This window comes from Saccopteryx leptura, chromosome 13, assembly GCF_036850995.1.
Source record: "Saccopteryx leptura isolate mSacLep1 chromosome 13, mSacLep1_pri_phased_curated, whole genome shotgun sequence".
Lineage (NCBI taxonomy): Eukaryota > Metazoa > Chordata > Mammalia > Chiroptera > Emballonuridae > Saccopteryx > Saccopteryx leptura.
Window position 1 is genome coordinate 56,638,300 of NC_089515.1, and position 24,214 is coordinate 56,662,513.

Sequence of the window (24,214 nt, forward strand, 5' to 3'; positions counted from 1 at the left end):
AACGTAAATAGAAGCTCGGCTGCTGGAGGGCAGGAATTCTCACCCGTCTGCTCACTGCCGCATCCCTGGCATCCGGTATCCACGAAGCAGGGCCCCCAGTCGGGCCCCCCAGACGGCCTGTTGAATGCTGGAAAGGTGTGGTAGGAGCGGGCGGACAGGAGCAGAGGGCTGGTCCCACCTGGCCGGGGGTCTTTGGTGTGAAGGGTCAGGGATGTATGTGGTGAGGAGGGGGCGGAGGTGGGATTCCCCCCGATTCCTAAGCTGGACTGCCAAGAGGGGCAGGTCATGTCTCCAGGGTGGAGCCACCCTCCGCCCAGGGGGTGGGGGCGGGGGTCAAGAAGCCAGACTGCCAGGCAGACACCTGCTCGGCTGGCCGTGTGGGGTCCGGGGACCGTATCTCTGGTTTTGTCTTTCAACATTCATTGACGACGACCATGAGCGAGACTACATCCCGGTCCTCTGGAGACTCAGTCTGAGCCCCTGCATGTGGCAGGTGACGCCCGCACCCATGAGGGACAGAAGACGGTCCCCTCCCTGGAGACCTTCCGCTGGAGCTGCCCCAGCAGCCCCTAGGGGAGCACCAGTCACAGACCCACAGCACAGCAACTGATTGCCAACCCCGGGGGTCCTGGCCACTCTGAAGGGATTGAATCCTTTCTCAAGGGGGCGAGGCAGGCAGGCACCCCCCAAACAGAAACCACAGGCCACCCAAGCAGGATAAACTATAAGAAGTCCCTGCTTTGTCACTGCCACCAAGTGAATGGGGAGAAGTGGGCACTGAGGGCAGGGGGGAGGGGCCCGGAGCCCAGACAGGCGGGGCCTTGATGCTGATTCAAGTGCTCGAGGGCGCGCGGGGGGGGGGTGCTCAGACACCAGCTGTTGGAGGGGGTGGGCTGCTGGCTCTGGAGATGTGCCTCTCTGGAGACCCAAATCCCCCCATTTTGACCACCCTGGGCAGACACCACTTTCTCAAAGTAGATTTACGTTCAATCGCCATTTGCTAAATCTGCCCCCATAAACCTTCGGGGGATGGAGAGATTAAGGCTGATTACAGATGTTTTAGAAGGGCCCGGGGAAGGGAGGCCGGCACAGTGACTCCTGGGCTGACCCAGCCGCGGCCAGTCGGCCAGCCAGCCCCGTCCAAGGCCCCGTCCAAGGCCCCGGGCCCCCTCACCTGCACTGCCCCGGGGGGCCGCCCTGTGAGGGCTCGGCTTCTGCCCACCCGGGGGCCCAGGAGACAGAGCCATGGGCTCCCAGAAGAAGACGAGCAGCTCTTTCAAACGGGCCTCGCTCAAGAGCTCCACGTCGGGGTCGCAGAAGGTGAGTGAGCTGAGCCCCTGGCGGCCTGCGGGCAGCAGTGCAGAAGGACAGAGCGCGGACACCTGGGAGTGCTGGGCAGTGCCTAGTGGGGAGGGGTGCAGAAGGACAGAGCACAGACATCTGGGAGTGCTGGGCAGTGCCTGCGGGCAGGGGTGCAGAAGGACAGAGCACAGACACCTGGGAGTGCTGGGCAGTGCCTGCGGGCAGCGGTGCAGAAGGACAGAGCACAGACATCTGGGAGTGCTGGGCAGTGCCTGCAGGCAGGGGTGCAGAAGGACAGAGCACAGACATCTGGGAGTGCTGGGCAGTGCCTGCGGGCAGCGGTGCAGAAGGACAGAGCACAGACATCTGGGAGTGCTGGGCAGTGCCTGCGGGCAGGGGTGCAGAAGGACAGAGCACAGACACCTGGGAGTGCTGGGCAGTGCCTGCGGGCAGGGGTGCAGAAGGACAGAGCACAGACATCTGGGAGTCCTGGACAGTGCCTGCGGGCAGGGGTGCAGAAGGACAGAGCACAGACATCTGGGAGTGCTGGGCAGTGCCTGCAGGCAGGGGTGCAGAAGGACAGAGCACAGACATCTGGGAGTGCTGGGCAGTGCCTGCGGGCAGGGGTGCAGAAGGACAGAGCACAGACATCTGGGAGTGCTGGGCAGTGCCTGTGGGCAGGGGTGCAGAAGGACAGAGCACAGACACCTGGGAGTGCTGGGCAGTGCCTGCGGGCAGGGGTGCAGAAGGACAGAGCACAGACATCTGGGAGTGCTGGACAGTGCCTGCGGGCAGGGGTGCAGAAGGACAGAGCACAGACACCTGGGAGTGCTGGGCAGTGCCTGCGGGCAGGGGTGCAGAAGGACAGAGCACGGACATCTGGGAGTGCTGGGCAGTGCCTGTGAGCAGGGGTGCAGAAGGACAGAGCACAGACATCTGGGAGTGCTGGGCAGTGCCTGCGGGCAGGGGTGCAGAAGGACAGAGCACAGACATCTGGGAGTGCTGGGCAGTGCCTGCGGGCAGGGGTGCAGAAGGACAGAGCACAGACATCTGGGAGTGCTGGGCAGTGCCTGCGGGCAGCGGTGCAGAAGGACAGAGCACAGACATCTGGGAGTGCTGGGCAGTGCCTGCGGGCAGCGGTGCAGAAGGACAGAGCACAGACATCTGGGAGTGCTGGGCAGTGCCTGCGGGCAGGGGTGCAGAAGGACAGAGCACAGACACCTGGGAGTGCTGGGCAGTGCCTGCGGGCAGGGGTGCAGAAGGACAGAGCACAGACATCTGGGAGTGCTGGGCAGTGCCTGCGGGCAGGGGTGCAGAAGGACAGAGCACAGACACCTGGGAGTGCTGGGCAGTGCCTGCGGGCAGGGGTGCAGAAGGACAGAGCACAGACATCTGGGAGTGCTGGGCAGTGCCTGCGGGCAGGGGTGCAGAAGGACAGAGCACAGACATCTGGGAGTGCTGGGCAGTGCCTGCGGGCAGCGGTGCAGAAGGACAGAGCACAGACACCTGGGAGTGCTGGGCAGTGCCTGCGGGCAGCGGTGCAGAAGGACAGAGCACAGACACCTGGGAGTGCTGGGCAGTGCCTGCGGGCAGCGGTGCAGAAGGACAGAGCACAGACACCTGGGAGTGCTGGGCAGTGCCTGCGGGCAGGGGTGCAGAAGGACAGAGCACGGACACCTGGGAGTGCTGGGCAGTGCCTGCGGGCAGGGGTGCAGAAGGACAGAGCGCGGACACCTGGGAGTGCTGGGCAGTGCCTGCGGGCAGGGGTGCAGAAGGACAGAGCGCGGACACCTGGGAGTGCTGGGCAGTGCCTGCGGGCAGGGGTGCAGAAGGACAGAGCGCGGACACCTGGGAGTGCTGGGCAGTGCCTGCGGGCAGGGGTGCAGAAGGACAGAGCGCAGACACCTGGGAGTGCTGGGCAGTGCCTGCGGGCAGGGGTGCAGAAGGACAGAGCACAGACACCTGGGAGTGCTGGGCAGTGCCTGCGGGCAGCGGTGCAGAAGGACAGAGCACAGACACCTGGGAGTGCTGGGCAGTGCCTGCGGGCAGGGGTGCAGAAGGACAGAGCACAGACACCTGGGAGTGCTGGGCAGTGCCTGCGGGCAGGGGTGCAGAAGGACAGAGCACAGACACCTGGGAGTGCTGGGCAGTGCCTGCGGGCAGGGGTGCAGAAGGACAGAGCACAGACACCTGGGAGTGCTGGGCAGTGCCTAGTGGGCAGGGGTGCAGAAGGACAGAGCACAGACACCTGGGAGTGCTGGGCAGTGCCTGCGGGCAGGGGTGCAGAAGGACAGAGCACAGACACCTGGGAGTGCTGGGCAGTGCCTGCGGGCAGGGGTGCAGAAGGACAGAGCGCGGACACCTGGGAGTGCTGGGCAGTGCCTAGTGGGGAGGGGTGCAGAAGGACAGAGCGCGGACACCTGGGAGTGCTGGGCAGTGCCTGGTGGGGAGGGGTTTCCTGCCCTCAGAGCTGCTGCATCCGGACCCCTTCTCAGGAGGCGGCCCCCTTTCCTACCGCTGTGACCAACATTGGTCATCTGGCCACTCCCATCACAGACGTAGCCCGTGGCCCACAGGGGATGCATGTGGGGGTGTGAGCCGTGTGGATCCTCTGGCCACATGGCCCGCCCTAACCCCTGGACACTCTGGGGTCTCGCCCTCACTTCCCCTACAATGAGTCTGCACCCCCACCCCGAGCTCTCTGCCGCTGGACCCTGAGCCCACTCTGTGCTCTCCGTCACAGAGGGAGGGAGCGTCTCTGTGGGTTTGGGGGACCCTCCGTGAGGACCGACCGGAATGTCCTCTGAGCACCTGCGGAGGGCCAGGCGGCTCCCAGGACTCAGAGAAAATTGTGGGGGTGGGTGCTGTGAAAGCCCCCAGCACCCCGCCCCACCGGAACCCAGGGATGGGTCTTCTTGCAAAAACGTGTGCTGGTTGGAGCCCTAGGTGCGCTTTTCCTGGGTGCTATTTTCAATGACGCTCTGAGCACAGGGTGTCTTACCCCTTCTACCCCGACCACAGCTCAGGTGGGGCTGTGAGGGCACAGGGCGTCTTACCCCTTCTACCCCGACTGCAGCTCAGGTGGGGTTGTGAGGGCACAGGGCGTCTTACCCCTTCTACCCCAACTGCAGCTCAGGTGGGGCTGTGAGGGCACAGGGTGTCTTACCCCTTCTACCCCGACCACAGCTCAGGTGGGGCTGTGAGGGCCACCAGGAGTTCAGACCGGAGGCCTCTGGACACCCCCTCACTGAGTGAGCCCCTCAGGGCTCAGCGGGGATCTCTGCTTCTCCCGGGTGCGCCCCCACTGTGTGTAGAAGGTGATGGGTTCACAGCCTGTCTTTCAACACAGAGCAGGGGCAGGGCGGGAGCAGAGAGGATGCCCCTGTCTTCCCAGGAGCTGGGGACAGAAACCAGGGAGCAATAGGAGGCAGGTCATTCACCTGGGCTGGAAACAGAGGGGCCAGTATTGAACCGCTTGTCCTGCAAGTCTCTGACAGCCCCTGGACCTGAAAACACAAACGGAGAAAATGCAAACCTCATTAAGTAAAGAAGTAAAACTCACCTTCGTTTCAAGAATAGAAAAGATCCGTCCACTGGGAGCTCCGTGTGTGTGTGTGGTGGGGCATCTCTCTGCTTTTGTGTGCACGGGGGACATCGGTATTCTTTGCAGAGACATTTGCAAACTCCCCCCACACACACACACACACAGCACTGGGCAGAAACAAAAGTCATATGCAGGCCTGACCGGTGGCGGTACAGTGGGCAGAGCGTTGACCTGGGAGAGTTGAGGTCCCAGGTTCGATACCCCAAGGTCATCGGCTCAAGGGTGGGATCATCAAGATGATCCCATGGTCACTGGTTTGAGGCCAAAGGTCTCTGGCTTGAACAAGAGTCACTGGCTTGAGCAAGGGTCACTGGCTCAGCTTGAGCCCCCTGGTCAAGGAGTATGTAAGCAACATTCAATGAACAACTAAAGTGAAGCAACGACAAGTTGATGCTTCTCATCTCTCTCCCTTCCTGTCTCTCCCTCTCTCCTCCTCTCTCTGTGTCCTCCCCCCACATTCCCCTGGCTTAAAAAAAAAAAAAGAAAAAAGAAAAAAGACACACACAGCCCCAGCCACGAGGCTCCACATGACCCCCTCCTCCCCAGAGTCAGCCCACTCCGTTCTTGCTGTTAAACTCTTAGGAAGAATAGGCTTTTGCTGCTCTCGACCCTGACTTCTCCTATTGAGGTTGTGCTGGAGCGGTTGGAAACCCCAACTGCAAAGGGTGGGGTCCCGGAGTAAAGGATTCAATGAGAGGGGAGGAGGGTGGAGGACTGACACTTCAGTCAAGGTCCAAAACCGGCCCCCCATTTATACACGCACAGCCACCCCCCTCCCTACGGGATGACTTCAAGTCTAAGGGCCAGAGGGAGCCCTCCCCCTCTAGCGAGGAGCCCATGCCCAGCTCACGGTTCACCCTACGGAAAGCAGCCCTCAAACTAAGATGCCAAGCTGCTGCTGAAAGCCAGGCAACACCGGTGACTTTTAGGGTGAAGCCGCCCTTGAAGGAGGCGCTAAGACAGTCACACAAGCACGTGGGGCACAGCAGTCCATGTGGACTGTTTTCATTCTCCGCTCTTACACACTGGGCCCTCCTTTGACATCGCCAGCTCGGTGTCAGGTCCCTGGTTCCTAACCAGAAGTCCCCTCCCTCTCTGCCCTGTGTTGGCTGAAACACACCAGCTGCTCCTGGAGGGAAAAATGAAAACAGAAAGACTCCATGAGCTCCCCTGTGCCCAGACTTCCAAGGCTCCTCTCGACTGCACCTCCTCGGAAGCTCCTCCTTGGGTCTCAGACAGAGACGCCCAGCACAGTCTTAAGGCCATGAGTCACACCCCGTGGACTCCAAGGCCCTGAAGCCATCGGGCAGCGAGCCAGCAAGTCCTGTCCCCTCTCTCTCTTGGAAAAGCCTCAAGAATTCGTTGCGAGAGATGAAAGATGTGCTGTGATTCCTTGTCTAATGCTTTCTTCCCTGCCCACATTTCATTGGGCTAAAAGATTCGGATGGAGTTTGGAGTCCACCATGAGGGTTCTGAGCAAAATTAAATAATAGTTAAGCAAATATGCCCCAGCATCCCTTGAACAATTCCGGCCCACGTGCACCGGGAAATAGGCGTGGACGCTCATGTCTGCTTGGGTTCTGTAGGAAAGCAGAGAGAAGCAAACAGCCCGTCAGTGAGGCTATCGGTAAGCACTGGTTTATTTTTCTTTTCTTTTCTTTTTTTTTTTTTTACGGGGACAGAGAGAGAGAGTCAGAGAGAGGGATAGTCAGAGATAGACAGACAGGAACAGAGAGAGATGAGAAGCATCAATCATCAGTTTTTCGTTGCGACACCTTAGTTGTTCATTGATTGCTTTCTCATATGTGCCTTGACCACGGGCCTTCACCAGACCGAGTAACCCCTTGCTCGAGCCAGCAACCTTGGGTCCAAGCTGGTGAGCTTTTTGCTCAAACCAGATGAGCCCGCACTCAAGCTGGGACCTTGGGGGTCTCGAACCTGGGCCCTTCTGCATCCCAGTCCGATGCTCTATCCACTGCGCCACTGCCTGGTCAGGCTGGTTTATTGGAACCATGGAACCATACAGCTGTGATCATAAATGAATCAAGGCATATATAGCAACTCTTGAGTAAAAAAAAAGCAAACCCCCAAAGGGCACAATTAATATGCAATTAAACACACAAGAATATTCTATATAGATGCATATATTTCTTCAAGGTGGAAGTGGTTAGCTGTATCCATAATGTTTTATTTTTTCTGTCTCTCCATTTTTTCCTTCCTTCCTCCCTTCCTTCCTCCCTCCCTCCCTCCCTCCCTCCCTTCCTTCCTCCTTCTCCTCCTCCTCTTCCTCCTCTTCCCTCCCTCCCTCCCTCCCTTCCTTCCTCCCTCCCTCCCTCCCTCCCTCCCTTCCTCCTCCTCCTCCTCTTCCTCCTCTTCCCTCCCTCCCTCCCTCCCTCCCTCCCTTCCTCCTCCTCCTCCTCCTCCTCCTCCTCCTCTTCCCTCCCTCCCTCCCTTCCTCCTCCTCCTCCTCCTCCTCCTCCTCTTCCCTCCCTCCCTCCCTCCCTCCCTCCCTCCCTCCCTCCCTCCCTCCCTCCTGTTAAAGAGAGATAAAACATGAAGCACATATAGGAAGCCATACTACCTACAGCAACAGAATTGTGGGTCCTCACCTGTTGTGTTAGCCTTGTCTATGATCAGCATTCTCGATGTTTCTGCAATCAAAGTGATGCTTTCGTAATTTAAAACATGTCTAACACTTTTCAAGTAAGCCACGGAGAGACTTCCTGGCTGAGCGCTGCCCCCGTTCCCGTCAAACCCCATCCTGGGCTATCCGGGTCTCGTTCTCAGCTGGTCAGTGTGCGCGAGGGCCGGGCGTTCCGTCCACCCACCTCCGCCCCCAGCAGACACCCACTGACCTTCAGGGCAGCAAGCACGGGCCCGGCTCAGGGCGTTTGACCCTGTTTGCTTCTCAAGATGAGATCCCAGTTCACGTGTTCCTCTCCGTGTTTGGGACCTCGATGATTTGAAGACGCCTAGAACCAGCCCCAGCCCTTCGTGGAGGGAGCAGAGATTCAGGAGGGGGCGGTGACCTGCTGGTCTGGGGCGGGCCGGCCCCGCCCACTCCTGCTCTGCCCAGCACTCTGCACGGTCCCCTGCTCCCCGCGCCTGTCCCACAACTCGGGGGCCTTTGGCTCACTCATTCCTTAACTCAGGCCACCACTGTCTGAAATGAGCCACCCCACCCTGGCCCTTCCTCTGGAGAGTTCCCTCTTGGCCACTGTGTGTGACGAATCTGCCTGTTTATTCATCCTCAGTCCCCCGAGGGCCCCGGCCCCAGAGACCAGGGTTTGATTTGCTTCTGTCTCCTAGCTCAGCAAACCCGTCTATAGAGGATGCGTCAGTCAGCTCCCTGGGCCTGGAGGGTGCTCCGCTAGACCGGAGCCCTGGACGGTCTGAGCCTTCCCCAGGGCACTGCCTGGGGCTCCCTTTGACCGTTTTCTGATGGCAGCCCAATCCCCACAGTCCCCCGGGCCCTGGGAGGTTAGAAGCTGACTCTCAGAGGGAGTAGGATGAATTCACTGGCCATGGGGCGACCTGGGGAGGTGTTCGCAGTAAAGACCCCCGTGGTCCCCACCTGGGAGGGGGCCCCCTCAGAGCCTCTGAAGCAAATGTGCTCTTTAATGTTGGTGGTCCAGGTTATAGCAGAAGAGACTAGGCTGGAGGTTTGGGGGGGGAGGTGTGTGCGTGCTCATTTTGCTGGGTAGCCAGCGACCACTCTAATGCAGTATTGGGCTCCCTGAGCAATAAAGAAAAGTGCCTGGCATTACCCACCGGGACCAGGCAGGTCCCGCGTGCCACGGAAGAGCACCTCTTAGCAAGCAGGGCACAGAGTGTCCTCAAGAGCTGCCCTTGACTGGGCAGAGACATCCCTTGGTGAGGCTGCTTTGAGCCTCCTGCCCACCCTACAGGGGGCCTGGGGCTGGCCGGGCAGGAGTGCTGGAGCCCCGGGCAGCCGCCTGGCTGCACTGCCCACTGCAAACCCCAACCCAGGCTGAGGGTGCTGTCCAAGGTAATCCGCGTAATGGCCCAGGACCTGGCGTGGCAGCTGGCGGGGCTAATGCTTCTTAATATGCGCTTTCATGTGATTAACAGCTGTGGATAAAACCTTGAACCCGGGAGAGCGGCCCAGACTTCTAAGCCCCGTGAGAGCATCGCTTTGGGTTAGGAGCGATTTACGGTTTAACACAAGTGCTCTGGGGCGAGCCCTCCTTCTGGGATGTGGGGAAGATGAGAGAGAAATGGAGAGCTAGAGAAATGGGACCCCAGGTGCCTTCTCATTGCTACTCACGCAGACACACACCCATTCCCACCTCCCCGGGGCTCACAGGGTCTCCCCGACGCTCCCAACCCCTCCAGGTGGCACCCCCAACCCTGCCATGGGTTTTCTGCCACTTCCCTGACTTTTATTCCTTTTTGTTCCAATGTCCTTAATAAAAGACACTTCTAATCCATGGCAGGAGGGCAAACCATTTAAGAAGTGCCATTCGTGTCAGTCAAAAACATTCAAATTGCCCTTCCTTCCCTCCCTCCCTCCCTCCCTCCCTCCCTCCCTCCCTCCCTCCCTCCCTCCCTCCCTCCCTCCCTCCATTTCTTCCTTCCTTCCTTCCTTCCTTCCTTCCTTCCTTCCTTCCTTCCTTCCTTCCTTCCTTCCTTCCTTGGAAGTTGGCAAATGAGCAAACTACAGCCAGAGGCCAGGCTGCTTTCAGACTGGCCAGGTGAGGGCAGCAGAGAGCTGAGCTGGCAGGACTCGGGGGTTCACCGGGTGGGGCTGTGGATGGAGCAGGGTCCTCCCGGATGGAGCAGGGTCCTCCCCGCAGATGACTCAGAACGGAGGGAGCCGCACTACCCAGGACCTCTCAGCTGGACAGAGCTGAAGGGCAGAGGTCTTGTGACAGGCTCTCCTACCCATGGCTGAGCCCCTGGACTGGGGACCTGCCAAGCTCCTGTGGGTGCTGCCCGCCAATCACAGCCCACCGTGGAGAGGTGCCTGACCCCAAAGGAGCACCCCACAAAGCTGGGAAGGCTGAGCCACACCCCACTCCCTGCCCAAGACCGGGTTTGACTTATGCGTGCACTCCCGCAAGTTTCCAAGGAGGCACCGGCATGAGGTGTGGACACCTTCAGTTTGAAACCACAGGGGCTTTCTTGCCAGGGGTTCTATACCCGGTCAGGGCAGGTGGAAGAATCCACCAATGAATGCGTAAAGGAGTGGAACAACAAATCGAGGTGTCTCAATAAATGAAAAAACATTTTTAAATTATAAAAAAAGAAAAAGAAAACGAAGGCAGACATCTGACAGGAAGAAACGGTCAAACTGACTTGTGTGTCACTGGACCCACATTTGGGGAGATTGACCAGCCGTGCTGAGTCCAAGCTGAACAAGCCTGAGCCAAGAGTGCTTGGAATTTGGAAGTCCCCCCTCCTTCTCCCCTCCCTCCCACCAGAGCCAGAATGTCACATTCAGATTTTAATAGATTCCGGCACTGCCTGACTAGGCAGTGGCGCAGTGGATAGAATGTTGGACTGGGATGCGGAGGACCCAGGTTCGAGACTCCAAGGTCGCCAGCTTGAGTACGGGCTCATCTGGTTTGAGCAAAGCTCACCAGCTTGAGCCCAAGGTCGCTGGCTTGAGCAAGGGGTCACTCGTCTGCTGTAGCCCTCCCCCCCCCCATCAAGGCACATTTGAGAAAGCAATCAATGAACAACTAAGGAGCTGCAACGAAGAATTGATGCTTCTCATCTCTCTCCCTTCCTGTCTGTCTGTTCCTCTCTGTCCCTCTCTCTGACTCTCTCAGTCTCTGTCACAAAAAAAAAAGAAAAAGAAAAAGAAAAAGATAAAGATTCCAGGACTGTGACTCACTGGGGCTTCTTCCCGGGGTGGGGTGGGGTGATGGGGGTGAGTTGGTGGATGTGCCAATTTCCAAGGTGCCAGGAATCTGGTGAGAAGGACACGCAGCCCAGATAACGCTCTCTCCTCAGAACTCCCAGGAGCGTCAGCTGAGACCAGGCACACTGCCCGCCTTTGACCGGACGGGGACCACACACTGTGGTTCTGGACATTTGCACCATGGGGCAGGACGCCTCCGATGCTTTGACAGGATGGGTCATTGTCATCGCAAAAGCCACTGGCTCTCTTTCCCGTTGTGTTGACGATTCTGGAAACTGAACCGATGTTGCCCGTTTGTGGTGGGTTTGCTGGTTTGTTGTTCGTCGATTTCACCCATGTGCTTGTTGTACATTAATTAGCTCAGGTCACCGGCCCCCATTGCAACATAATCATCCGCTGAAAAGCCAGAAATAAGTAAATAAATAAGAAAGAGACGAGAGAGAGGGGGGGGGGAATAAAAACGGAAAGAATAGCTCCTGTGATCGGACAGAAAGCCGCACTGCCCAGGGAAGGCTCTCGGGAGCTGTAGTCCACTACACGATGACCGGGGATGGAGGAGTGTCTGTAAATCCAGCTCCTGCTGGCCTGGGGTCTTGTGGAGTGAACCGGAAAGGGGTGTGTGGAAGGTGTCTGTATAAGAAGGTCTAGCCATTGGAAATACATATTTTATTTAAAAATGTATTGTATAATAAATATGTATTTTCCGATGGCTTTAGGAGACCCCTGTGTTTTGGTCGTTCGACCCCCGCCGGGGTTGCGACCCACAGGTTGAGAACCGCTGGTCTAGCCGGACCAGTGATGGGGCGATGGATAAATGCGTCCACCAGGAACGCTGAGGTCCCCGGTTTGAAACCCCGAGGTCACCTGTTTGAGCACCGGCTCGATCACTGGCATGATCCCAAAGGTCATTCATTGGCTTGAAGCCCAAGGTCTCTCCGGCTTGAGCAAGGGGTCACTGGCTTGGCTTGAGCCCACTGGGTCGAGACACAGATGAGCAGCGATTGATGAGCAACTACAAGTTGATGCTTCTTATTTCTCTCCCTTCTTGTCTCTTTCTTAAAAAAAAAAAGGAAAAGAAAGAACATTAGATAGAACCTGTAGAGCATTTTTACGAGGGCTTACTTGAGCCGAGCTGATGATCTGCTGGGCTAGGGAGATCTCAAAGGCTCCAGAGAACACTAGGGTTTCCCATTTCATCTGCGTTAGGAATTAAGGAGGGAGGCCAGGGTGGGTAGGAGAGGGGGGGAGAAGGCAAGGCAGGAAATCCGCACAGCCAGTTTACAGGACAGTGAACAAGACTGTGTGTGGTTTAACCGTGGTGCGGGAGCCGAGGTACACAAGAACCAGGGGACAGGGTCTGCTTAAGGCCGAGGGAAACCTTTCCCGGAAGAAGTGACCACCCTCCCTGAGCTGCCCGGTTAAGAATTTAGGAGTGGGTCACTCTTTGGGTTTCCTTTCAGATTGATTATGGGTCATTCAAAGTACTGATAGGGCCGGGAACCCTTTGGACAGTGACTCGTGTTTTGGCCAGATTGCCCCCCCTAGGTTGACCATGGAGGACTGCTCCCTTTCAGACAAAGAGGAGTTTCCGGGACCTGGAAGTCAGGTGGGGCTCACCAGGCATGCAGGGGTGGTGTTCACCTTGACCTCTAGCCAAGCCTCAGACGACTTGTGAAAGGGTCAGGGAAGATGAGTGTCAAGGGCCCTTCCTGGGCTCCCGATGGCCCCGGGCACTGCTCGCACAGGTCATCAGAAAGGACCGATTATGTCCACTGTCTCCACTATGCGAACCACGCTGACGTTTCTAGCAGGGGAGAGCTGGCCGGAGGAGGGAGGTCACCTCAAAGGGAATGTTCCCACTCCCCCTCCCCTTCTGATCCCAAGGCATGGAGAGAGGTCACGGGGCCATTGCCTCCCCCCCCACCCCATCATGAGGGCGGGCCCCAGGCGCTCACGTGCCCCTCATGTGGACTTGTCTTAAAGGGAGGGTCCTTCTGAGCCAGCTTCCTGCCCCAAACAAGGAGGAGGCTGGAGGAAGCCGGGCTGCACCCTCTGTGCCCGCTGTGCCCGCTGTGCCCGCTGCCGCAGGTAAGCTCAGGTGGGGGCTCTGCTTCCGGGAATTCTAGCTCCTCTCCCGTGGAGGCCGGCTGGACATGGCCCCATGGGGTTGGCCAGGGGACCCATGCACAGCCAAGGAGGATGCCAGGATGAGACCCCGAGGGGAAAGCCCTGTGTCACCCGCCACCACTCTGTGCCCACAAGCTGAGCGTCCCTTCAGCTGGCTTCTCCACGGCACCTCCTCCTCACCTGTCTCCCTGAGCATCTTCCCTGCATTCTTGTGCTTCCTGGGACCTGTGTCTCTGCCTTAGGAGCCCAGAAAACTCTGGAGCCCTCGGGGAGGGAGGCACTCATCCCTGCAAGCCTTTATCAGCAGGTATTTCAATGAGACCCTCAGGGCAGGGCTGGGTCAGGCTACATGGGGCTCTGAAGGGGAAGTCTAGCATCCCTCTAACCGCGGAGGGAGCGGAAACCGGTTTCCCGGAGGCGGTTCAGGAACAGACACCCAAGCACAGAAATTCCAGGTCTTGGGGTCCATCCTGAGGAAATCATCTCGAAGGGAGGCCAACACTCACAGTGTCCCTTCCTTACCAGGGCGAGACCCAGGGAGCCACCCTCACTTCCAGTATGGAGAATGGGGCATATCAATGGTGATCAATGGTGGGCCATCCACAGGGAGAGATACAATGTGGTCACTTCTTAAATGATAGAAACTGTATAATGACAATGTGCAGAAAACCGCATATATATATATATATATATATATATATATATATATATAGAGAGAGAGAGAGAGAGAGAGAGAGGAAGATAGAGAGGGAGGAGAGAGAATGAGAAGATCAACTCATAGTTGCATCAAGCCAGTGACCTTGGGCTCAAGCAAGAAAGCTTAAGATCATGTCGGTGACCCCGTGCTCTAGCCAACGACCTTGGGGTTTCAAACTAGGATCCTCAGCAGCCTGGTTGACATTCTATCTACTGCACCACCACCGGTCAAGTCACACACACACACACACACACACACTCTGACTGCAGACAAAAGCCAGGGACTGCACTGAAATGCGGCCCGTTGTTATTTTAGGACACAGGTGGCTCGGGTGAGATCTCAGTCCAAGTCCTGGTCTTCTCTCACTTGAATAATTTTCTATCACCAGCCTGTTTCCTTTTAGGTACCAGAAGTTATATATTTTTTTTTCTCCCCCCCCCCTTTTTTTTCCCAAAAGCTCAAGCAGAAAGGTAGCAGAAACAGCAGGGAGGCTAGGAAAGAATGAAAATATTTACAGGGATGGCTGTGGGTCGACTAGGGACAGGGACAGGGACGGGGAGTACAGGAGGGGTGGAGGGGAAGAAACAGACCCATTTGCTGAGTTACACATTCTGGGAGAGGCTAGGACAGAAGCCCACCTCTCTGAGGGCGTGCTTCAACAAGATGGGTCTGATTTCACAGAAGGATAATCCTCCGGTACATTCACCAAGGATTGCTTTTGCAAACTAGGAGCCGTTGTAACGCGTGGCATTTGCGGTGCTTGCTGTGTGTGGCATGAATGGGCTGCCCCCTGAAGTGCATTTTAGGCCCCAGAAAATGCAAGTGGAGACGTCGGCCCATGTCGCATGTGTGTTCACTGTGATTGTGTACTTTTTCTCGGTGGTTTCTTAGGACAAGTGTGGGGATTGGGTTCGGTCTGGCTCTTTGCAACCTCAGGCCCCTGGCTTTGCAAAACTGGTAAATTCATCGTCTTCGTTCTGAACTAAGTGACAGCAAAGCCCACTTTCTATGAATTTATCACCCTCTTGGGGCATGAGCTATTTTTAGAAGCTTCTCTTTTACTTTTGGTTGAAAATGTTTTCAAGATGTCCTATGATGTGTGTGTGTGTGTGTGTGTGTGTGTGTGTGTGTGCGCACATGCACGCGTGTGAGACTTCTGGACCTGGAAAAGGAGAAACCTTCACCTAGGGGAATCAGGGGGCCAATCCCCCCAATGTCTTCCATGACCTGGACATTAATAGGGTTCAATGTCTTAACACCTCTGTAAAAAGATCGTCACTGGAGGCCCCATTGTTCTTCACCAGCACCACCTGCCTTGTGGACTCAATTTCCTTTTCTTTTCTTTGTTTCTTTTTTTTTTTTCCTTAGGTAAGAGGAGGGGAGATAGTGAGACAGACTCCCTCATGCCCTCCTCACCTGGGGGCCGATACTCAACTGAGCCACTGACTATGAGAGAGGAAGAGAGAAAAAAAGAGAAAGGGGAGAGGAAGGGAGAGAGAATGAGATGGTCCTTTCTGTGTGACCTAACTGGGAATCGAACCTAGAACGTCCACACAACGAGCTGAAGCTCTACCGCGGAGCCAACCAGCCAGGGGCACGGTTTTCCAACTGGAGAACAGCCATAGTTGGAAAAAAGAAAAGTAGAGGCCAATAAGTGAAATTAAGTCGACAACTTATTTCACTCTTCACTCGATATTTTTAAGATAAGAATTTTTTATTTTTTACAGAGACAGAGAGAGTCAGAGAGAGGGATAGATAGGGACAGAGAGACAGGAACAAAGGGAGATGAGAAGCATCAATCATCAGTTTTTCGTTGCGACACCTTAGTTGTTCATTGATTGCTTTCTCATATGTGCCTTGACCGCGGGCCTTCAGCAGACCAAGTAACCCCTTGATTGAGCCAGCGTCCTTGGGTCCAAGCTGGTGAGCTTATGCTCAAACCAGATGAGCCTGTGCTCAAGCTGGTGACCTCGGGGTCTCGAACCTGGGTCCTCTGCATCCCAGTCCGACGCTCTATCCACTGCGCCACCGCCTGGTCAGGCTAAGATAATATTTCAATGTGGAGTTAAAATAAAGAAAAACAACTTAATATGAGATATTTTTTTTATTGTAAGTCTTCAAAAATTCTGCCAAATGCCTTTTTTTTGGGGGGGTACTCTTGGTTGGACACAGCAAACGGCAGTTTCCTGTCTTTCCCATTGACTCACACCACGTCTCTGCTTGTTGGGCGGCAAAGCCCGAGCCCTTCCAGGTTGGTTCTTGCAAAGCTGGGTCGTATCAGAAACATCTCAGCACAAGTCAATTTTTTTCTTTTGTCAAATAATAATAGATGTAGTTACACTTTGGTACTTCTACTTCTAGTTCAGCCTTTAATTATTTTTTAAAAGATTTTATTCATTGATTTTACGGAGAGAGGAGAGGGGAGGAGGAAGAACGAGAAGTATGAGAAGTATCAACTTCATAGTTGCTTCACTTGAGTTGTTCATTGATTGCTGGTCGTATGTGCCTTGACGGGGTCTGGGGGCTGTTCAAGGCCAGGGGTTGCAAACCAGCGACCTCGGTGTTCCAGGTCAACACTCTATCTATGCTGAGCCATCACAGGCCAGGTGTGGTCTTAAATTTTTTTTTTAATTTATTGATTTTTAGAAAGAGAGGAAGGAAGACAGAAAAGAGATTGATTTGTTGTTCCACTTATTCATGTGTTCATCTGGTTGGTTCCTGTATGAGCCCTGACTGGGGATCGAACTCGCAATCTTGGACTTAGAGTGGTGCCTTGAGATACGAGTTTAATTCGTTCTGTATCTGAGCTCGTAAGTCAGTCAACTCGTATATCAAACAAATTTCTCCCACTTAAAATAACTAAAATAGATTTAATCTGTTCCAGCCCTGTAAAACATCCCCAAACCATCCTAAATTTTGAAAAAGGACGTTTTTAATTAAGAAACACACACGTATACTTTTCCAATGCATAACAAAATATATGAAATAAAAGAAAAAAGCGTTATTTAGTACTGTACTGTATTTTTACCTTGGAGACAGAGGAATGTAGCTAACGGAGGTGAATGGTGGAGGAGGAGGGAGGGAGGAAGGGATGCAGGCACTGTAGACACGTAAACTAAAACTGCACTTTCTTAACACTAAATGTAAACTAAAACTGCACTTTCTTTACTTAAAATAAAACCACAAAATACTTAATTATAAAAAAAATGCACTTTCTTAACTAAACTTAACCTAAGTTTAACATTACCTATTTTTCATTTAATCATCACCTGTTTTTGCCTTTTGGGCTGCACTTTCACTTGCAGGACTTTTGAATAAAAGTCTATCCAAAGAGGTTTGCTTTTGCCTGCCTTTTAAAATGTTACGGAAATGTGACAAACAAGTGTCACTAAAAAAGTGCTGAAGCACGACCAGTTGAAACTTTTTCTGGGTGTTTCTTTTCAATGAAACTTGAAAGCTTCTCCCACATTGCCAGCATGTCTTTAATTTCACTTGTAGAAATCACTTCCTCCGACTCTACCTCCTCCTCACTACTAATCTCTTGCAGAAGCTCCGTATGTTGCATCATCTGTAGCTCCTTCAACTCCTCAGTTGAGAGTTCCTCCTCATGTTCCTCGACAAGCTCGTTTACATCACCCTCATCTACCTCCAGACCCATCGAATTTCTGAAGGACACAATCTCCTCCAACGCTTCAACCTCGGTCTCAGTCTCTGGTTTGAATCCTTCGAAGTCCCTGTCTGCAACAACATCACGCCATAACTTTTTCCATGCCAAGCTCAAGGTTCTTCTTGTAACCTCTTGTCATGCCAAGTCAATAATGTGTAAACATATCACCATGTTGTAGTGATCTTTCCAAAATTCTCAAAGGGTTAGATTTGTATTCTCAGTCACCTCAAACCAGTGGTGGAACAAGTGCTTTGTGTAAAGCTTTTTAAAGTTGGAAATGACCTGCTGATCCATAGGTTGCAAGATTGAAGTCGTGTTGGATGGGAGGTAGTGGACTTTCACGAATTTGAATTCATCGAGAATGTCATCTTCAAGGCCAGGTGGGTGGGCTGGAGCATTATCAAGGATTAGTAATGCTTTCATCGGGAGTTTATTTTCTTGAAGATATTTCTTCACTGCAGGACCAAAGACAAGATTTACTCATTCAATAAAAAACTGCCGCATAACCCATGCCCTAGCATTGGCGCGCCACATAACCTGCAGTTTTTCTTTAAGAATCTTGTGAGTCTTAAAGGCTCGAGGATTTTTGAAATGATATACTAGCAGTGGCTTTACTTTACAGTCACAACTAGCATTTGCTCACAATGCAAGGGTCAGACGGTTCTTCATGAGTTTATGGCCTGGCAGCTTCTTCTCCTATGCAGTGATGAAAGTCCTCCGGGGCATTTTTTTCCAAAACAATGGTTTCATCACAGTTGAACATTTGTTGGGGGATGTAGCCTTCCTTTGCAATAAGCGCAGCAAAACATGCGATGCACTCCTCAGCTGCCTTAACGTCAGCACTCACAGCTTCACCATGCCTCACCACCGAGTGGATGCCAGATCTCTTCTTGAAATTTTCAAACCAGCCGTGACTTGCCATAAAGGTATCTTCTGCTGCCTCTTTTGAGGTTGACGGTTCTTTCTTCTTAAGTCGCCGTAAATAATACGTGCCTTTCCACATACTACAGTCTCTGTCACTGTATCTCCTGCCAGCTCTTTCTCTTTCACCCACACCAGCAGAAGCTTCTCCACTTCTTCATGGATATTTGTCCTTAATTGGGACAGAATTATAGTTCCTTTCACTGGATTTGAGCTTTTGATGGCATCCTTTTGTTTAAGGATGGTACAAATTGTAGATGTATTGCGGTCGTACGGCCTTGCCAGTTCAATCACTCGTACACCACGCTCATGTTTTTCTATTATTTCTTGCTTTACTTCTTTCGACATCATTCTCTTCTTCTTCTCATCCCTGTCCTTTACACTCACTTTCTTCGGCCCCATGACAGCACACAGAAAAAGTTAGTAAAATATGCAAAAATGATGCAAGAACGAGTACAGCGCACGAGATTCGACTTGATTCTGCAGGTAACATGTGAGACAGAACGAGATGCTGGTGCTGGGCTGCCGACGCTGGACCCGTGCGCCAACGCGCCCACTAGCGGCCGCTTCCCGAATCACGACTCGTATCTCGGAATTCTGCTAAGATCTCGAACAAAAATATGGACCGAGTCGCAGCTTGTGTCTTAAAAAAAGTATGTTGGTCTGCTCGTATCTCAAGGCACCACACTGTATTGGGACGACACTCTAACCAACCAAGCTATCCGGCCAGGCCAAAAAAAACCCCATGATCATTTTATAATTGCGAAGGGCAGCCACACAGTTACCCTCAGACTGGGTTCTCTGTCCTTTTTTTCTATGTGAGTCAGAGAGGCAGGGTCTGTCTGGGATGAAGTCTCCCTGAGACCTTTAGCCACCGTCCAGAAATGGGCTACTGAACAGGGAGGCCAGGGCCTCCCAAGTGGTGGAGGGGGCACTGCTGTGGGTTTCACTTCTCTGTGCACCTGCAGGTGGGTGGTTTGTGCAGGGCTTGGGTGGGCAGGTGCTGTGATTCTGCAGAAGGGAGAGTTTGCAGGCTCTTGGGGGCTGCCCCAGCCTGCAGGTGGTCATAGCAGACAGCAGGCAAGGTCAGGTCCAGGCATGTGGGGACCACTGCCACCTGCAGCCGCCGGGGATTTCTCAGCCAGAGTTCCCCATCCTGAGGGGCCTGCCAGGGGAGCCCGAAGTCACGGTTCCCACCCACGCCCTCCCTCCCTCCCTCCTCGTGGATAATAGCAGAGAGTCTCCGTAGGAGAGGGTCAAACTAGGTCCACGTGTGGGCCACACGCAGGGGCGTCTGCTCGAAATAGACAGAGGAGACGGGAGGTTTCTTTTGGCTAAACTGGGTCCGCAGTTATTTCACTGTTAATTTTGGCCCAGGGAACAAGGCCTCTGAGCAAACAGACTTTCCCAGAAGAGAGACCAACCCTTCTGTTGGGAAGCCACTTCCCGAGGCCACAGCTGTCCCCGCCCCGGCCCTTTTGTCTGGTCCCCCCTGTCACCCCAGGCCAGCCCTTGCCTTTTCAAGCCTGTCCCTCTGTGCCCCCCCTGCTGCACCCCACAGTGCAGAGTCATCCCCACCCATGTGGACTTGGTCCAGAATGTCAGATTCCCCGACGCCTCGTGACCACGGCTCAGCCCCCCTCCCCCCTCCCCCGGTCACAAGACACGCCTCTCCCGGGGCTGGACGCTGGTGGCTCCACTTCCTCGTGCCCTTCGGTCTTAACCTACATAAGAGCCCGCAGAATAACAGGACGATGAGCTGGTGGGTGACCGCCGCCCAGACTGTACGGAGATGAACTTGTCGTGCTTGTAGCGGACGTTCCTTTGTATTCCTTTCTTTACCCTCCCGCTTACCCCCACCCCCTCGCTGAAAGGTCTGGCAGCCTCAGCTCCCATGGTTTTCCGCCCCAGTGCTCTCTGACTTTTCTGCACAGCCTGGAGTGGCCAGCCCCTGCTGGACACAGGGTGGCCGGCAGAGGGACCCTGGGGGCTCCTGCCACCCTGCCCCTGTCCTCCTCCTCCCTGTCCTTTGCTCCTCGGGTCTCAGACAGCTTGGAAGTGAGCCGTACCCTTAACCTTTCTTCTGAGGCGACCCCAGCCCCCCACCTCTCGTGGGATCGGACCCTCGCCAGACACCCCGAGTCAGGAGCACCCAGCTAAGCCAGCTCCAATTTCCGGTCCACAGAAACTGGGAGACAATAAATAAATGTTAGTTGTCTCCAACCACTTAGTTTTGTGACAATTAGTTATGCTAAGCAGTCGATAACTGAGGTAATATGTTGTATATACTGTGTGTGTGTGTGTGTGTGTGTGTGTAGAGAGAGAGAACACACACATCTATATTTGTTTCTATATCTATCTCTATGTCTTACCAACCATGAGTTTCCTACAGATCACTGCATTTTCAGCTCCACGCTGTGGGGATTCGTTCTAACCTCTCTGGCTTACCTCGTCGGTAACGTCCTGTCTTCCACAGTGGGAACCCCAGCTCCCTTCATTATCGACAAGATACTGATCCTTTTGGTCAGTCCTGGGGGGCACAGAGAGGAGGTCCAGCATGACTGTCCCATGACTCTGTGAGAAAGTAGCCTCATGGAGTTCAGTATTATTCATTTAGAGTTCTTGTGGTCTGGGGTCAAAGGCATATAGTCCAAAATACTTTGAACTTGATGGGATCCCCCCCCCTCCCCCCGCCGCCAATAGAAAAGGGTGCTGCTCTCCCAGCTTCTCTGGGAAACAAGGAAGGGCAGGCCAAAAGGGAAGCACCATTTTCTTCCCAGACAGAACATGCAGTTTTAGTCTTTCGCACTGATTGCTAAAACATTCCGTGTGAGGAGGGCTGGACGGGGACCTCGGAGCCTTGGAGTTCTGCGTTTTCTCCTCTGGGCTGATTGCTGCCGTTTGTTAAATTATTTGTAGAGAAGAGTGGACGGTGTTGCTTTTTGAAGGCCCCCGGCCACACCCTGCTGGGGACAGGTTTTGAAGTAGAGTCACTCCTGTTATTCCCAGAGGCCAGCGGACCCTGAGGTCTCCCCTGGAGCTCGGGTTGGGTGGGGCTCACAGGTTCTTCCAGAAGGAAGGACACCCAGCTCGGACCATCTCTGCATGGGTGGTACTGGGGCCCTGTCTCTCTGCGGAGCGGGAAAAAGTGGTATCGGTCTTTGACGTGACCTTGTTGGGGATGGAAAGGGTCTCTGTGACACTGGGTGGTGGCTGCCACTCTCCGAGGAGGTGGCATCTGTGGAAACAAGACAAGGCAGCCTCAGATCAGCGCTGCTGCCCAGCTGGGTGGGGAGGGGCGGCCAGGTAGACCTCCTGTAAGGGGCATATGCATTTCACAGAAGTGAGAGAATGGACTCCGATGGCAGCTTGGCAGACGGCAGGGGTCTAATGTCCGCTCCCTTCTCTTCCAGGGACAGAAAGCGTGGGTGGAAAAAACCTTCTGCAAACGGGAATGTATCTTGGTCATTCCCAGCTCCAAAGACCCGAACAGGTAAGTCGGAAGGCCTCAGGAAGGCGTGACCCACACCCACACTTGCCCACCAGTGGCCAGCACTGGTCTAGTCTCCTAAGCGTTGGTGGGAGGGGGAGAAGAACCCAGAAGGACGGCCCGAGTCTATTCCCTACACGACTCATTAGCTGGGGAGCCACGTGGACCTGGAGTTCCTCTGTTAAGATGCAAACAGGCTCAAGAAAGGGCTACTATCTAACCATCTCCAACACTCCCCCGAATGTGACCTCTCAGACACAGATGGGCCGACAAGAGTTCTCCTTGGTCTTAGTGAGATCAGGGAGCTGAGGGCTTTTTTAGACACATTTCTCGGACGACTTTGTTAGTGTCACGACGGCGTTCGGAGGAAAGGAGCATCCACCGCAGGAAAGAGCGGATGTAGGGGAAAGAAACTTTTTGTGATGTTTCAAAAGGGTTGGCTCTGGGCCCTGGCCGGTTGGCTCAGCGGTAGAGCGTCGGCCTGGCGTGCGGGGGACCCGGGTTCGATTCCCGGCCAGGGCACATAGGAGAAGCACCCATTTGCTTCTCCACCCCCCCCTTCCTCTCTGTCTCTCTCTTCCCCTCCTGCAGCCAAGGCTCCATTGGAGCAAAGATGGCCCGGGCGCTGGGGATGGCTCCTTGGCCTCTGTCCCAGGCGCTAGAGTGGCTCTGGTCTCGGCAGAGCGACGCCCCGATAGGCAGAGCATCGCCCCCTGGTGGGCCTGCCGGGTGGATCCCGGTCGGGCGCATGCGGGAGTCTGTCTGACTGTCTCTCCCCGTTTCCAGCTTCAGAAAAATACAAAAAAAAAATAAAAATAAAAAAACAAACAGGAAATAAAATGTTACTAGAGATAAAGAGGGACATTTTATCATGCTAATCAGGTCAATCCATCAGGAAGGTATAGCAACCATAAACATACATGCACCTAGCAACAGAGCACCAGAGAGCATGAAGCAGAAACCGGAAGAAATAAAGGAGGGACAATCAACAATAATTGTTGGAATCTCCCCTGGCCGGGTTGCTCAGTATAAAGCATTGACCCCATGCCTAAGAGATCACAATTTCGACCCCGGTCAGGGCATATGTGAGAAGCAGTCAATGAGCACACAACTAAATGAACAACTAAGTGGAATGGTGGGTTGATGCTTCTCTCTCTCTCTCTCTCTCTCTCTCTCTCTCTGACATCAATTTAAAAATTTTAAAATAATAACCTGACTAGGCACTGGCGTAGTGGATAGAGCATCAGACTGAGACATGAAGGACCCAGGTTCGAGACCCTGAGGTTGCCAGCTTGAGCGCAGGCTCATCTGGTTTGAGCAAGGCTCACCAGCTTGAGCCCAAGGTCACTGGCTTGAGCAAGGCGTTACTCAGTCTGCTGTAGCCACCCCCCCCCCTCGCCAGTCAAGGCACATATGAGAAAGCAATCAATGAACAACTAAGGAGTCCCAACGAAAAAATGATGATTGATGCTTCTCATCTCTCTCCCTTCCTGTCTGTCTGTCCCTCTCTCTGTCTCTGTCACAAAAAAATATTCTATTAAAAATAATAATAATAATAATAATTGCAAACTTTAATTCCTCACTTTCAATAATGGCTAGCACACCTGAACAGAAGTTCAAAGAGGGAACAGTTGACTTGAACAACACTATAAATCTATTAGACCTCGTAAAAGCTGACAGAACACTACGCCCTACAACAGAATATGCATTCTTCCAATAAGGAAAGGCAGCCCTCTAGTGAGCTTGCAATGGGAATAGAGATGCACTGATTATCTGGAAAAGGCCATCCTCATGGGGTCCTGTCCCCAACAACGGTGAATAAGGCGTTAGTTGGCCCCTGTCCAGGTGCTGCTCTCATGTTAAGGAGAAAACTGCTACCGAGAGCCTCTGTTTTGCCTTTGTCTTCAGGTGTTGCTGTGGCCAGCTGACCAACCAGCATCTTACCCCTCTGCCCAGTGTGACATCCGGCAAAAACGAGGAAGAGAATAAAGAGGTGGATGCTCAGCCCGAGAAGTGGTCTGTCGGCAAGCACACCCAGAGCTACCCAACGGATTCCTACGGGACCCTTGAGTTCCAGGGTGGCGGATACTCCAATAAAGCCATGGTAAGAGGGGCCCTGTCAGAGGTCCCGCCTCCCGGACCCCCAGATGGTGGGCGCCTGGGTCTGCTCCCAGGGTTGTGGCTCGCCCCTCCTGGATACTTCACAGCAAAGACAAGAGCTGTATCTGCATGCTCAGCATTTTAACCACAGGATTTTTTTTCAATTAAAAAAAATATTGGTTTTTTTTTTTTAATTTTAATTTTATTTTTTTACAGAGACAGGGAGTGAGTCAGAGAGAGGGATAGACAGGGACAGACAGACAGGAACGGAGAGAGATGAGAAGCATCAATCATCAGTTTTCCATTGCGCATTGCAACACCTTAGTTGTTCATTGATTGCTTTCTCATATGTGCCTTGACCGTAGGCCTTCAGCAGACCGAGTAACCCCTTGCTGGAGCCAGTGACATTGGGTTCAAGC

The 24,214-nt window shown here is 54.0% G+C and overlaps 1 protein-coding gene across 5 annotated transcripts in view; it reads left to right on the forward strand.

The window, feature by feature from the left end:
* Positions 1-1,118: 1,118 nt before the first annotated feature.
* TRPM1 (transient receptor potential cation channel subfamily M member 1) overlaps positions 1,119-24,214 on the forward strand; it is an 81,816-nt gene continuing 58,720 nt past the window's right edge. For all 5 annotated transcript variants that reach the window (XM_066354975.1, XM_066354976.1, XM_066354979.1 and 2 more), the window contains exons 1-3: positions 1,119-1,320; positions 21,619-21,698; positions 23,604-23,799. In XM_066354975.1, coding sequence (XP_066211072.1) covers positions 1,246-1,320; positions 21,619-21,698; positions 23,604-23,799 — 351 coding nt within the window. In that variant the 5' untranslated portion in view covers positions 1,119-1,245. The remainder of the gene's footprint in view (positions 1,321-21,618; positions 21,699-23,603; positions 23,800-24,214) is intronic.